Source organism: Lepus europaeus, chromosome 22 (genome assembly GCF_033115175.1).
Source record: "Lepus europaeus isolate LE1 chromosome 22, mLepTim1.pri, whole genome shotgun sequence".
Taxonomy (NCBI): domain Eukaryota; kingdom Metazoa; phylum Chordata; class Mammalia; order Lagomorpha; family Leporidae; genus Lepus; species Lepus europaeus.
The window spans coordinates 13,230,547-13,246,873 of record NC_084848.1 but is presented as its reverse complement, the minus strand read 5'-3'; the positions used below and the strand labels follow the sequence as shown (position 1 = coordinate 13,246,873).

Below are 16,327 nucleotides of genomic sequence, written 5' to 3'. Positions count from 1 at the left end.
TAACTAGTGTAGATATGTCCTAAACTGACCGGCTATTCTCTTGGAGTTATCCCCCTTTTTTTTTTTTTTTAGAAGTTTTTCACATAATAAAAGATGACAGCATGACACTGCACTTCAAAGCAGCTGGTGAACTGGATCAATGCCAAAGGAAAAAAAAAAAGCAGAAGAGATCCACCAACAGTTCTGGGTTCTCTCCATTCTGGTCTACTTCCTTCCTGGCTCTCCTTTTAACCATTTCCTCTTCAAATTCTTCCTTTCTGCTTTTTTATGCTATGGAATTAAATCTTTTTGGTGATAAGAAATTCCTACTAAAGGACTAACTCCAACTATTTTAATCACCATAAAATCATTTATATTAAATTCTAAAGTGTCTGAACTAATTCATATTACCAAAGTGGTGACCGGAAAATACTTAGAAGCAAATTGGTATGCGCTCTATGTACATATAGCTTTTGAACAATCTACCATTACATTTTAATTTTTTCCTACAATACTGAATTTATCTGAATAAAATCCTTCAAATTACTTCTTTTTAAAATATAGAAACATACCTACTTGGCCAGTTGCCACAATGTTGATAAACTTGGGGTGCTGATTTACAGTGAGGCACAGAATGTCATCATTATGTTCCTGATAAAAACTCTGAGTTCCTATAAAAATAGAATTAGAGGATTCTTTGAAAAGTTTAAGATGGAACAGCCAAATGCACTCATCCAAGGAAAGGAACTATTCTTTAATGTATCTGCTTATTCAATACATATTTTTGAGCACTTACTATGTATACACACATCATCATGAAGACAGAAAAATGAATCAGGAATCTTAGGGGATAGAGCCCTATACAATACAGAACCATATAGCACAGACACTAAGTGCCACATGAGAGTAAAGGTTCAAAATGTTACCGGATTCAGAGCAAAAAATAGTACTCTCATCACAGGCATAGGGCATTCCTGCGCTAACAAGACAGACTCTGTGAATGAGACTGTGGGAAGGGAAGGGCAGAGAAACACTTTAAGGCAAAAAGGGCAGTTTTAGATATGCACAGAGATGGTTCATTTGGCTGAAGTGTAGGGTTATGAAGATGAAAAAGTGAGTAATATGCTTAGAAAGGCAAGCTGGGACTGGAATTATAGAGGATTTTAAATGCTAGCTTATGATCTTTCTGTTTTGATTTCCTCAAGGGTCACAGAGAAACCAGCAATGATTTTCCATTAAATATTTGGCCATGTTTATTCATATTTTGTATTTATCCTGTAGTTAGCAGGAGGCACTGAAGTTTCCTGATCAAAGGTGTACTGGGATTCATCTAGCAGCAGTGACACACAAGAGATCGCAGAAAACTATGATGGTCACCCACGCAGGAGGTAACAGGCGGGCTGGTGCCAGTGAGGTGAAGAAGTGGGAAATGAGGCCAGAGCAGTAAGCTGGATTCAGATTACAGGGGGCTATGAATATCAGGTTTTCCAAAAAGCAAAACAAAACAAACAAAATCCAGCAACTACATTTAAAGACCCAATAGATACTATTTTAAAACTTCTCAAACTGAAATGTGCTTCATATTATCCAGGGCTGAGTTCAGCTGAAGGGATAAATGAGTAGTTATGTGTGGTACTTGTTGTTGGCTAAGTTGGTAGAAGATTGGCTCTTAGATCAAGACTTCCAGACTATGAACATAGCATGGATCCCTAAACTGGCAAGAGATGGAATAATCAGAACCGAAGCAAATGTTTCCCCCTCGGTCCCCCAGCCCTTTCTCTCACATCTCACCATCAGAAAGCTGATTCATTACAGGCCATGACATTAAAGATAAACTTATAAGAATAAACATCAGTGTTTTCATATTCCTTCCTTATCTTCTTTCTGTTCTCTTTAAAGGACAGGCAAAGGCTCAATTGAAAAGGATTTTCTCTTAAAGTAGCACTTTTAAAATGGCCCACACTATTAGACGGAAAATTGCCATTCATTTCTGGTTGATCCTGGTGAATCTTTTTTTAGGAAATCAAAAAAAAGGATCATATTAATTAGTACTGACCAGGAGCAGGGGATTGTGACTCACATAATCCATCTATTCTACCAATTTAGAATGAAAGTATCACAGGAAAAGGCAGAATGTTTGGGCCAGCAACCTCTATTTTTATGTACAACTTTCAAACCTCATGAGGTTTGCAATTAAAAGTAATAAAACAGAATTCAAAATTAAATACTTAATGTTACTAGTGGGACTATCATATTGGTCATGAAATGGTGCTAAAAGAACTTTATTTGTTCTTCAACAATCCAATTAGTTAATGAATAAAGAAATATTTTTTTTCAAACCTAACATTTTTTTTTAAATTCTTTTTTTTAATTATTTTTATTTTTTTTTTATTTTTGACAGGCAGAGTGGACAGTAGAGGGAGACAGAGAGAAAGGTCTTCCTTTGCAGTTGGTTCACCCTCCAATGGCCGCCGCGGTAGGTGTGCTGCGGCCGGCGCACCACGCTGTTCCGATGGCAGGAGCCAGGTGCTTCTCCTGGTCTCCCATGCGGGTGCAGGGCCCAACCACTTGGGCCATCCTCCACTGCACTCCCTGGCCACAGCAGAGAGCTGGCCTGGAAGAGGGGCAACCGGGACAGGATCGGTGCCCCGACCGGGACTAGAACCCGGTGTGCCGGCGCCGCAAGGCGGAGGATTAGCCTGTTAAGCCACGGCGCCGGCTCGAATAAAGAAATATTTTTATAATTTCTTAGACCAAACAAGTTAACATCAATATAGCCAAAGAAAAGCAGCTTTGTAAGGCCTCAGCAGGAACAATCCTCCACCCAGCAAGCACGCACCCAACCTGCTACTTTAAATCACTGAGGGCCAGTGCTGTGGTATAGCGGGAAAAGCTGCCACCTGTAGTGCTGGCATCCCATATGGGTGCGGGTTCGAATCCTGGCTGCTCCACGTCCGATCCAGCTAGCTGCTGTAGCCTGGGAAGCAGTAGAAGATGGCCCAAGTGCTTGGGTCCCTGCACCCGTGTGGGAGACTTGGAAGAAGCTCCTGGCTCCTGGCTTCGAATCTAGCCATTGAGGCCATCTGGGGAGTGAACCAGTGGATGGAAGACCTTCTGTTTTTCTCTGCCTCTCTATAACTCTGCCTTTCAAATAAATAAATAAATCTTTTAAAAAAATCACTATCTGAGGCAACCATCTAAACCAACTGTTCTCACGATCACCTTATGGGGAAATAGAATTAAAGTCTCACATGATTTCACTATAAACATGGCTTTAACCTGCAGTGAATCTTCACCTTAAAAGACTGGAAAGCATTGTGCATTATTCTGCTATATTTATTCTCTTAAGCTTGAAATTTGGTTACCTGAAATACTAGAATGTTCTGCAATATGAAGTATTTCTACTCTGGACTGTTTCTCTTAAGTTATTTACAGTTTTAACAAAGACGTTTAAGCTGCTAGGTAAAAATCCTAAATTTAAAAAAAAAGTGGGAGCAGTAGAGAATCAGGATTTCCTACCTGTGGCAACATTGTGCAGAATTCCAACAGATGCTGTGTGATAAATTATATCATCACCATCATTTAAATAGTGAACATTATTCCTGCAGTCTCTGCCCCGATAACCGAAAACAAGCTCCAGCACAAGATCCTATAACAACAATGATAAAACTATTATAAAATTACACTTTATTGCTCATGTTTAAATGTTCACCACCATTTTATTATATACATATAATAATAATAGTAATAGCATCTTCTGTCAAAATGGGGGATGCATTTTTTTACATTTTACAAACTTCAAACACAAAATTAAGTAGCTTTCATCTCTATGTGACCTGTTTTGGCAGCTGAAATTTGTATTTCATACTTTCTATACAAAGTTATAAAAGGAAGAGAGAAGCATACGGTTGCCTGATTCCAAGGGTTTTAGATTTAAGACTTCATATGTTAAACACTGAGATACTTCTTGTGTCCAAAGAAGAGTTTCAACTTGTCAAAATATTTGATAACTGTTAGTCAAAATATCTGATCTTCATACATAACTCAGGATGAATTATGTCCAAGTCATGTGCTTTGAAGAATCTGTATCATAGTCAGCAGCAGCAGCAGACAAAAACTTAACTACACCTTGAGTAAAAACAAAACAAAACAAACAACTAAACTACACCACCTGTGACAGCTCATGCTAAACTTCTGGAAGATCATCCTGCAGCTGAAAGGCTGGTCTGTTTTCACTGACCTTGTGGGGCTGGGTCGGGGATGGAGCTACACCTAACACCCTCGCTCAGTTTTACGCCTTGTTTGTGCCTGATTTACTAGCCTGCTGGCTTGCTGACAGTGCTGGGCTTAAGAACTGCGTGGGGAGAGCCTTCCTTCTCCCTTAATTATTGTGGAAGGCTTCTTTGCTTGGAAACAGAAACAAAAGGAGAAACAGTCTTCATGAACCCCATACCCAATACCATAAATACATGGCATAGGATAAAAGTTCCTGTCTTGGTACAACATTTAACCTTTAACTAAGTATAAGACATTGCCAAGGTGTCTGTGCTTGCATAAACAATAAATCATTCAAATACATTTACATTTAAAAGTTCTCTAAGATAACGTTCAATTAAGGGTATTATTCATGGAAAACTTAAGCAAAGACTCATTTTAAAAAAAACCAAACATGGGGTTCGCGCTGTGGCGTAGCGGGTAAAGCTGCCACCTGCAGTGCCAGTGTCCCATATGGATGCTGGTTTGAGTTCCAGCTGCTCCACTTCTGATCCTGCTCTCTGCTGTGGCCTGGGAAAGCAGTAGAAGATGGCCCAAGTCCTTGGTCCCCTACACCCATGCGGGAGACCTGGAGGAAGCTCCTGGCTCCTGGCTCCGGATCGGCACAGCTCTGGCCATTGTGGCCATCTGGGGAGTGAACCAGCGGATGGAAGACCTCTCTCTCTGCCCCTCCTCCTCTCTCTGTGTAATTCTGACTTTCAAATAAATAAATAAATAATTCTTAAAAAAAAAAAAAAGACAAACAGGGTATCAATACAAAACTCAGATATAAGAAACAACCTAGTAAAAAAGGTTATTGAATACACATATTTAAGAAAAATGAGAAGACTTGGATGTTTTACAAGGACTTGTGGGTACTTAGTAATACTGATAAGTAAGTTTCCCTACCTCTATGGGTCTCTTTTTCTTGCCAACATTGTTTGTCTGGAGTTTCTCTGGCTGAGGTGGGGCCCTGCTCACCGGTGGCCTGTAGTAGAGAAGTGGGAAAAGGCAGAATCACTTGGGGCCTTCACTGAGAATTCCTCACCTGCCCTTGAGAGGCGTCTGTCACACCCTTTCAGAAAGGAACCCAGGCCGATGGACTGTGCCCTGCACATCTTGATAGTTCTGAATGCACGAAAGTAGGAAGAAAATATTGGATCTTTTATTCATTTTAATTTCTTTGGTGTTTGTTTCATTGTGTAAATAATATAGTAGCAAAAAGCAGACTGTTTATAAACAGACATAAAAATGTCAGTTTAACATATGCAAAAATGTATGGATGGGTGTATTTCCAACAAAGCCTGGATTGTTCTCTACAGCATCTAACAGCATCTTGTGCCAGCAGATAAGACATAGATTCTTCAGAAAGGTGAATTATGATAATTTTTCTATGACATTTCTATACTATTGGCAACGTAAGTCATATTTGAGCTCAAACTGTACTTGTCAGCTATGCTGCCATGCCCTTCACCATCTCCACTTCCTGAGGTCTAACTGGTTAATGGCATCACTGTCACTTTACAGTCACAATGCCCTGCAAATCTTACTCTGTAAAATGTAATTACTATTACCATCGGCTTAGACTCCTCCTCTTGCCCTATTCTCACTATTTACTAAGTATTTATCAACTTTATCTATATAGTAGCTCTCATATCTAGCCCCACCTTCTCTGTTCAAGGTCAATTTCTAATGTCTCAACAGGCATGCATTTAAATCAGTTAAATGACAGACTCTTCTCTAAAAGCTTTTAATTTAAAACAGCTTAGCTTATCATATTTATCTCAAATAATCTTTATCCAAATATTTAATAACCAAACACTGAATCTAAGTCAATCATGCATCAACACTTCTCCAAATTTTAAGTTAATATTTAATTTGTAACAACTAAATCAAGAGGTGATACAAATTAGCTTTACTGTGGAAAAAAATTCCAACATTTATGAATAACTCATAAAATTAAAGGGATAAATATATGTGTATTTCAAAAATGATTACCAAGTTATACAATTAAAAATACCATATGTTGAACATGTAATATAAAACAAATGTACATTTTTATGAATATGAAGCAGCATGTAGAATACACAATACTGTCATAAAAAGTTAATGGCCTCATCAAAATTACAAAAACAGCTTTTCAAATTATCACAGAAATTTTTGGTTTAAATCTTCTTCATATACTTTTTGAATGTACAAATATAATTTTTATTTATATAATCCCATATACAAGCATATTTTAATTTTTATAAAGATCATATATATGAGGTATATTATTACTTAAAATTATACTTCTAAAACTATATAAGTTGGATGGATAAAGTTTTAGTAAAGCAGGTACTTATACAGGGTAAGTCCAACAATTAAGATGCTATTTATTACATGAATACTAATTTCAAAGGGAAAAAAAAGAGTATCTATGAAGAGGAATAAAGAACACCAACTAATGTAGCTCTTTAATGGTAAATATGAGAGCTGAAAAACACAAAATTAGGGCTTGCTAAGCACAGTAAAGAGAGGATTACCTGGAACCTCTTTTCAGCAGCAGATAAAAAAGGGAAAAGATCATAACACAAATTTGAATTTAAAACAGTAAAATAATTACTACAATAAATATTTTATAAGTTTAATGCAGATAGACTACACTGCACATAATTAAATCCTATTGTTTTTAGCTCATTATCACATATAAGAAAAGGTTTACATTACTCCACTAATGGCAGAGGAATCAGAAGGTTAAAAAAGTGCCAATAAGAGAGTATTCAACATATTCTATGTTCTAAACTTTAAACCTAGCCATTCCTCACTTTTCTACAAAATATATATTTTTTCTTTTTTTAGATTGATTTATTTGAAAGCTAGGGTTACAGAGAGAGAGAGAGAGAGGGAGAAACAGAGAGAGGACTTCCATCTGCTGGTTCACTCCCGAAATGACCACGTCGATTGGGGCTGGGGCTGGGCCAGGCCGAAGCCAGGAGCCAGGAGCCTCTTCCAGGTCTCCCACATGCGTGCAGGGGCCCAGGGACTCAGGCCATCTTCTGCTGCTTTTGCAGGCCCATTAGCAGGGAGCTGGATCAGAAGTGGAGCCACTGGGACTTGAACCAGTACCCACATGGGATGCTGGTGCTGCAGGCCGTGGCTTTAACCCACTGAACCACAGCACTGGCCCCCTTATCTTTGTTTTTAATAGAGCTGCTTTCAGGAAACTGGCTACAGAGGCTAACCTCTTCCTATTCTAAGCCAGGAGAGTTCCAAAGTTAGCCCATGGAAGCAGGCAAAATGAGTCATCAGGACCATGCTACATTTGAGACTTTAGCTAGCCATTTACCAGCATGGAGTAACTTTTTTTGCTTTATTTCCCTCAATAGCATAATGACTGAAACAGGACTGGAAGGGATCACTGAAGTCATTTCATTCACCCCCATCCCCACCCCCAATAAACCAGGAACTTTTTTTTTTTTAAGATTTTTATTTATTTGAGAGCTAGAGTTAGACAGTGATAGGGAGAGACAGAGAGAAAGGTCTTTCGTCCGTTGGTTCACTCCCCAAATGGCCACAACGGCCAGACCGAAGCCAGGAGCCAGGTGCTTCTTCCAGGTCTCCCATGTGGGTGCAGGGGCCCAAGCACTTGGGCCATCCTCCACTGCCTTCCCAGGCCACAGCAGAGAGCTGGATTGGAAGAGAAGCAGCCGGGACTAGAACCGGCGCCCATATGGGATGCTGGCGCTACAGGCAGAGGATTAACCTATTGCGCCAAGACACCGGCCCTGACCGGGAACTTTCTTTACCTGTCTAGAACATCCCTTTATAGCACCAATGATAACTGCTCATCTAAACTGCCTGAATACTGCCTATGACAGGGGAATCATGAAAAGGGGCTCACATCCAAGACAACAAGTGTATCTCCACTTAGTTTTCTTGTTTTGAAACAAATGATTCCCAGAACAATTAATTATTCTTTATACAAAGTGGCCTCCCAACCTTCCTTCACCCTGTGTGTTCTTCTGACCACTATAAGCTGTCGAGGTCTCCTTTAATGGAGAGAACAACACTGAATAAGCTACTCCAGATGGGAGGCTAGGTCTGTATGCTCTAATTCTGTGAAAATTGTATAAGATCACGTGGGCCTTTTGAGAGGTTGTATCACACTCTAGATTCAACTTTGGACACATCACCCTGCTGAAAACAGATAATTCCTGCTGGCTGTCAAATATATTAAAGGAGGCCTAAAATCTGAATTTCTGCATGATCTGGTCTCAAGTCTACTTTATTTCTGTACAATCTCCCAGTACTTTCCTGTTGCTACATTTTTTACTTCTAAAAATGACTAGACATTTTTGCATCTCTGAAGACATTTTCTTATCACTAAAGGGAGCAATAGAAGTACCCCAGGGCTGGCGCTGTAGCGTAGCAGGTGAAGCTGTCGCCTGTGGTGCTGGCATCCCATGAGTCCTGGCTGCTCCACTTCTGATCCAGCTCTCTGCTGCGGCCTGGGAAGGCAGTGGAGAACTGGCCCAAGTCCTTGGGCCCTTGCACCCATATGGGAGACCCACAGGAAGCTCCTGGCTCCTGGATTAAGATTGGCACAGCTCTGGCCATTGGGGCCATCTGGGGAGTGAACCAGAGGATGGAAGACCCCCCCGCCTCTCTCTCTGCCTCTGCCTTTCAAACAAACAAACCTTTTTTTTTTAAAAAAAAGTACCCCAAAGAATCCTTACACACGTCATTTTATTAAACATACAGTACCATAGTTATCATATTTTAATGCTTTTACATGAATGGATAAAATACACATTAAGTGAAGCTAATGGGTTTATAAATAGAATAATCTTAACCACATTGATGAATATGTGTGGTTAAGTTTGTTTTATGAACCTCTGAAACTTAAATAAAATTTAAATAAAACTAAACCATGCTTGCTTGTGAAGTTATTTGTAAAATGAAATTATTGTAAGAAAGACTAATAATAACAATCACATATTGTACCTAAAAATGCAACTATTAGATTTGCTCTATTTCATTTTCTAATGAATTTTTTTTCTCAACAAATATATTTTATAGGGAAAATCAATATCTTGAAGTATGATACAGATCAAAATGGAATAAACAGTAAATTTTTCAATAAACTATTTTCTTCAATAAAACACTTACCTTACTACTCCCTGCCTTTGGAAGGAATAAAGGGAAAAAAGTAGAAAAACACAAATGAAAATTGATAGTGAATAAAATACAGTAGTTTAGTAGATATAATAAAGGCAAGATATCAACAGAATTCTAAGAAACATAAAAACATCTAAAATTTATATTACATTGTTTTAAATACTTTTATTATTAAAATATTGAAAATTTGCTTGACAAAATCAACTATTTTAGATGCATAAGATTTACTACAAAAACACTTAAGAAAGGAAAATATTATTGAAATCATTTAGGAAAAAAAACCCCACAAAAGTATAAACCAGAAACAGTAATTATCATCATCAGAAACATTTTACTTTGAAGTGGATATTTGGCAAGAACTTTTAAAAAGCCATTTTGTTTTATGACATTTTTTCCCAAGGGAAGAAAGCCTTGGCTTTATTCAGGTCCACAGAGAAGTCAGTGATGAGGAGACCCACAGCCTCACCCCACGGGCAGGACCTTCCCTGGTGGAGCCTGAGGCCTCCCTGCCTCCAGGCTGCTCAGGGTTCAGAGTTCTGTGAGTGCCGGGCTAGCCCCGCAGGCCTCCTAGGTTGAGGGGTACAACCCACTGGGCAGGGCCCCGCACCTCAGCCCAGGTGGCAGCCAGCATACTCAGAGGCTCCGCTGTTGCTGCATGTGAGGCCTGGGGGCCTGGTCGCCATGGTTGCAGGTGCTCCGCGAGCTGTCCCCCTCACCCAGAAGGTGCTGAGAGCAGCAGCCACAGAGGCCAGAGGGCAGGGCCATTGAGAGCTGCAGGCATCCCACACAGGCAGGGCGGAACACAAGGCCACCGTCAGCCGTCAGCCCTGCAGCGGAAGCCTGTTTTACGATTTTTCTTTTTTAATATGCAGAGAAAGGGGGAGAGACAGAATTAATCCTATCCACTGGTCACTCTTCAAATGCCTACAACAGTAAAAGCTGGACTGAGACTGAAGCCAGGAACTGAGCACTGGGTCCAGCTGCCTCCGGGGTCTGCGTTAGCCAGGAGCCGAAACTGTTCTCACCTCCCGCCCCTCTGTTGCTTGCTGCTGTTTCTGGATAATTTTCCTTTATCATTTCTTAAAATATCTTCGTTTCTGAAGTCTGTTACTCCCTGGTATTTGGAAAATTTCTGAAATAATGATGATCTGTATTTGATTTAGGGTACATGGAAGGACAAGTCCTACCTCTGTTCAATGCTTCCTAAAAAGTACTGGGCATGGGATTCAATTTTTATTATTTCCTCCAACACCAACAAATTTATTTACAAAAGCTACAAATAGGGGCCAGCGCTGTGGCGCAGTAGGTTAATCCTCTGCCTGCGGTGCCAGCATCCCATATGGGCGCCGGTTCTAGTCCTGGCTGCTCCTCTTCCAATCCAGCTCCCTGCTGTGGCCTGGGAAGGCAGTGGAGGATGGCCCAAGTGCTTGGGCCCCTGCACCCACATGTGAGACCCGGAAGAAGCATATGGCTCCTGGCTTCGGATTGGTGCAGCTCTGGCTGTTGTGTCCAATTTGGGAGTGAACCAGCAGATGGAAGATCTCTCTCTCTCCCTATCACTGTCTGTAACTCTAACTCTCAAACAAATAAATAAAAAATATTTTAAAAAATAATCATACTCACTTTATGTGTATTATATACGTGTGTGTGTATGTATGTGTATATGTGTGTGTGTGTGTATATATATATATATATATATATAATTTCCTAAAGTACTTGCAAAGACAGTGGTACCTCCAAAAAATATTTCAGGACAAACATTTTTTTGAGAGATGCTGGGCAGTGTATAAAGCAAGAATGTTACTTTTATTGAGTTTCTGCAAAAACCCATTTGGTTAAACAGTAAATTCAACTTTTAAGATCAGTATCCTTTCTTCCTCTAATTTTAAACTCGACTGTTACCTCTCATCAATTGAAGGCTCTTTTTGCTGCAAATGAGGCTTGGTTCCAAACATTGGGCGAATGTTTGTTGATAAGGCTCTGATGGTATAACTGATTTCATTCTCCCTTGTAACATCACTGTCATAGCCTAACATAAAACATAAGTTATTCTTTACTTGATAACTGAGATCAGTTATGATCTTATATATTAGAAAAAGGATGTTTAACAATTTGAAATAAGTTGTGTTATAACCAAATTATGAAATGATATGTACCCAGCAAAAATATTAATTATTTAATGTTATGTACTGATGTTTTCAAAGCATTACCAAGTAGCAGATTACAAAAATAAGCTCAACATAATACCATTTTTCTTAAAAATAAGATTCCTTAAAAGCATATTCACCTTACGATATATCACAAATGTGGAGTGATTAACTTTGAATAGTTAAATTATATGTGCTGTGTTTATTTTTATCGCAAATTGTATTGGTATTATTATATTAGGAAAAATAATGATTTTAAAATATGAAGTTGGGCTATATAAAATTCATTTAAAACACAACTGTCTTACATTTATAGATGAAGAATATATAAATCATTATATGCCAGGCTGTTACTTTTGAGCAACAAAACAAATTTCAGTGTTAAACAGACCGAGAACACTAACAGCACATCATCTAAACATTATTATCTGTTTTAATTTTTTCAGCTTTAATTCACTTGTGCTAATTTCTTCTATGTTTCTAAATATTTCTAAACATTTTTGTTAAAATATTTTTAAATGACATACCCCCATCTTCTTCAGAATCAATATCGGATTCTTCACTATCACAAGACCTTTTTTCTCGATAGCCTTCCATTTCATTCGTCCATACCATTAAAGACATATCTGCACCTCCTAGGGTAACCAACATGCTGTCATCGTAAGTCCAGCGAACATTTGTGACATGCGTACTATGGGCCATATATCTCTTAAACTTTCCAAATTTTCCCTAAAGATGAAAAAAAAAATTCAAACATTCTTTCTGAGAAATTTCATTATTTGACACATTGTTAATTATAATTTTTAACTTTTTGTTTCTTAGTATAAAAGTCATTCCAAAGTGCAACATACAAAAAATGAGAACACACAGAAATTCTTAAGAATAAAAAATACAAATTCTAAAACCTGATGAGGACAGGATAAAACCAGTAGTTTCACACATCGTTATTATCACTGGCACAACTCCTTTGGAAACCAAGTGGTATTCTTCTGCATCAAAGGCATAAAAATGTTTGTCCCTTAGATTTACCAAGCTTCCTTCTGGAATCTGTGCTAACAAAATCCTTTTCATGCAAAAAATACCACATAAAACACAAAAGGTAAGAAAGGATAAAAATGTCTCTACAGAAACAAAAGCAATTATTAATCATGTGTATTTAAATATTTATTTATTTATTTGAAAAGTAGAGTGACAGAGAGAGAGAGGGAGAAAGAGCCAGAGAAATCTTCCATCTGCTGGTTCACTCCCCAATGCCCAAAACTGCCAGGGCTGGGCCATACGGAAGCCAGGAGCCAGGAACTCTATCCAGATCTAGGTGCAGGAACCCAAGTACTTGGGCCATCATCTGCTGCCTTCCCAGGCATATTAGCAGGAAGCTGAACTGGAAGCAGAGGAGTTAAGACTCAAATTGGCACTCTCATACAGGATGTGGGCGTCTCCAACAGCAGCTTTACTTGTGTGCCACAACACCAGTTCCACTATATTTATGTATATATATTTTTCATCTTAATTCATTTTTGCTTTTGTTCATTATATGTGTATGTATTTTTATTTAAATATCAAGAAAATCCAAGTTACAGGCACTGGTAACTTAAATCTAGAATATTAGCAATACAAACTAAATTTCAGATCAATTTGTATCAGCAGGTTTTAAGTCGCAATCTTTTCTTTCTTTTTTTATTTATTTGACAGATAGTTATAGACATAGAGAGAGAGAAAGGTCTTCCTTCCGTTGGTTCACCCCCCAAATGGCCGCTATGGCCGGCACTGCGCCAATCCGAAGCCAGGAGCCAGGTGCTTCCTCCTAGTCTCCCATGCAGGTGCAGGGCCCAAGCACTTGGGCCATCCTCCACTCACTCCCGGGCCACAGCAGAGAGCTGGACTGGAAGAGGAGCAACCAGGACTAGAACCGGCACCCATATGGGATGCTGGCGCCGCAGGCGGAGGATTAACCAAGTGAGCCACGGCGCCGGCCCCAAGTTGCGATCTTTTCAAGGGTGTTAAAATAAGAGATGTCTTAGATAATAAAACCTTGTGAATAGCAAAACTGGTGAATTCTCTGAGAATAAAGACTCAGTAAAAGGTAGGTAGGGGGATCTGTCATCAAAGCACTGTAAAAAGGTTGTTTCTCTAAGATTGTGTGGTTCTTCTATAGACCAATAATCTAAAACATATTCCTAAGAGATTCACACCATCTAGAATGTTGGAAGTGAAGTTTCTGAATAAGTATTTTAATGGAACACCTTTTTATCAAGTAGGGTTCTACCACTCTTTTATATATATATATATATATGTACATATATATATATATATATATATAAAAAACAGTGGCCTGTAGAGTGTCTAAGTTCTCTATGATAAGTTTTACACCTAAATTTTCATTTCAATGGTGATCTAAAAATCTTAATATGAGCAATTACTTAATACAACTATATCATGATTTCAATGCCCTATTTCAAATTTATGTTTTTGCTTATGTTGGTGCTGGATTATAATATGTAACTTAATTTCTGACAATTAAGAATAAACACTTCTGGACTTGTTGCAAGAATTTTATTTTTTTGCAAAGCACAAGTTTAATACTTCGCAGTAGTTTGAATAGAGGGAACTGACTTAAAAAATGAATAGTTACACAGAACATAGCTTGGGTATCTGCAGAGTTTGGTTTAAAAAAATCATCCACCACATAAATCAATGCTGTTTATCTTCATCTTATAGGTGTTTTAAGTATTTTGTATTTAATTGGTTAAAGCATTTTAAACTTATGGGCATTGTAGCACAGCAGATTCAGCTGCTGCTTGGGATGTCTGTATTTGATATCAGAGTATGGGGTTTGAGTTCCACTACTTAGCTTCCTGTTAAAGCACCTGGGAAGGAAACAATGATGGCTCAAGCAGCTGAGTCCTTGCCACCCACATGTGTTTGCTGGCTCCTGGCACTAGGCTTGTACAGCTTAGCCTTGGTTGTTTGTAAGCACTTGGGGAGTGAACCAATGGATGGAAAATCAATCTCTCTCTCTCTCTCTCTCTCTCTCTCTTTAGCTGTCTCTGTCACTCCACCTTTCAAACAAATCTTTTTAAAAAACTTAACCCAAAAATTATAACCATAAAGAGCTTATATTTACTGTTAATGGTACATATTTAATCAAAGTAATGGTAAAATTACTAGAGTTATTATTAGAATAAAAGGAATGATTCCTTTAAAGAAATATGTACATTATTCTGCATTGGAAAACATTGTACAGTGTAATACATAACTTAAGGCCTGGGATCATAAATTATAATAGTTCTTTTAGATAAAAGCTATAAATATGATGCCACGAACAGGAAATATCACACTGAACATTTCTTGTTACATACGTATTACATGTGTACAATTCACATTGTGACAATAAAAAACCATGAAACAGCATTACCTTAACCATTTTCATAACTATGGTCATTAGAAAAGTTAAAGAAAAACACATACTTTCGCCGGATATCTAAATAACTTGACAAATCCCAGATCATCACCAGTGGCCAGGACCACTCTGTCACTGGTGAGGCAGGAGGCAGTTACGTCTGTGACTTCGCCAGTCACTGGCCAAATCCCCTCACAGCATAAACCAAGCACACTGGTCCATGATGCCCAACTGATCTTTTCTACCTAAAAAAGGGAAAAGGCTTTAAGTTTATAATATCTAAATATAAAAAATTATTAACCCAACTCTGAACTACTGTCTTTGTAACTATACATCACAAGAAAATTAAAGTTTTAATGAAAAAGTTAAGCTATTAATTTTCTTAATTTTGTAGCTTCCCTGTCTATTAGTTCCTGAAGAAAAAATGTAACATAACATTATTCAGAATATGCTTATATATCCATTAGGTGTTCACATACAGAAATAACAAGTAAGACCATTTTTGCTCCTAGAACAAGAAATATTCTTGCATCCTATGTCTAAACTTCTACTTGCATTATAAGCATGTATTCCAACTAATGATTAGTACTACATATTTTAAAATTTTTACTTAGAGCCTTTTCCTTTAATAAGCTACTTTCATGCTAAATTTGTTGAGTCTTACTTTGTAGGCCATGTCAACAAACCTGGCTAATATTGTCAGGCAGAAAACTGCAGAGGGACAGGCACTTGGCACAGCAGTTAGAACACCATTTGGAGGCTTGCATCCCACATCAGAGTGTTTGGTGTGAGACCCAGGTCTTCTGCTTCCAATCCAGCTTCGTGCCAATGTGCAGCTTGGGAAGCAGCAGGTGACAACTCAAGCAGTTGGGTCCCTGCCATCCACGTGGGAGATCAGCTTGGGTTCTGGACTCCTGGCTTTGGCCTGGCCCAGCCTCAGCTGTCACCAGCATTTGAAGAGAAGCAGTAGAGCTGGGACTTGAACCCAGGGACTCTGATAAGGGATGTGGGTGTCCCCAGCAGTAATTTAACCTCTATGTCAAACATTGGCTTCTTGAATACAATTTTTGTTTTCTTGTTGATTTTTTATTTATTTATTTATTTATTTTTTGAGAGGCAGAGTGGACAGTGAGAGAGAGAGAGAGAGAGAGAAAGGTCTTCCTTTTGCTGTTGGTTCACCCTCCAATGGCCACTGCGGCCGGCGCAACGTGCTGCTTGACACATCCTTTGGAAATCCATTTGCTTAACATGCTTGTTGACAGATTGCTATTTAAAAAAAAATAGCAACAGGCCAGCCTGTGGCACAGTGGGTGAAGCTGCTGCAACCCCAGCATCTCTTGTGCTGTTTTGAGTGCTGGCTGCCCCACTTCTGATCCAGCTCCCTGCT

General features: G+C 38.7%; 1 protein-coding gene across 11 annotated transcripts in view; it reads right to left on the bottom strand.

The window, feature by feature from the left end:
• The window catches only part of EML5 (EMAP like 5), a 171,413-nt gene that overhangs the window by 24,954 nt on the left and 130,132 nt on the right, over nucleotides 1-16,327 (bottom strand). For 10 of the 11 annotated variants that reach the window (XM_062181691.1, XM_062181692.1, XM_062181693.1 and 7 more), the window contains 7 exons: nucleotides 15,009-15,185; nucleotides 12,068-12,269; nucleotides 11,296-11,422; nucleotides 9,385-9,399; nucleotides 5,143-5,221; nucleotides 3,499-3,628; nucleotides 552-650 (listed from right to left, as the gene is read on the bottom strand). In XM_062181691.1, the coding sequence (XP_062037675.1) occupies nucleotides 552-650; nucleotides 3,499-3,628; nucleotides 5,143-5,221; nucleotides 9,385-9,399; nucleotides 11,296-11,422; nucleotides 12,068-12,269; nucleotides 15,009-15,185 (829 nt within the window). The remainder of the gene's footprint in view (nucleotides 1-551; nucleotides 651-3,498; nucleotides 3,629-5,142; nucleotides 5,222-9,384; nucleotides 9,400-11,295; nucleotides 11,423-12,067; nucleotides 12,270-15,008; nucleotides 15,186-16,327) is intronic. The other variant, XM_062181694.1, reaches the window with a different exon arrangement.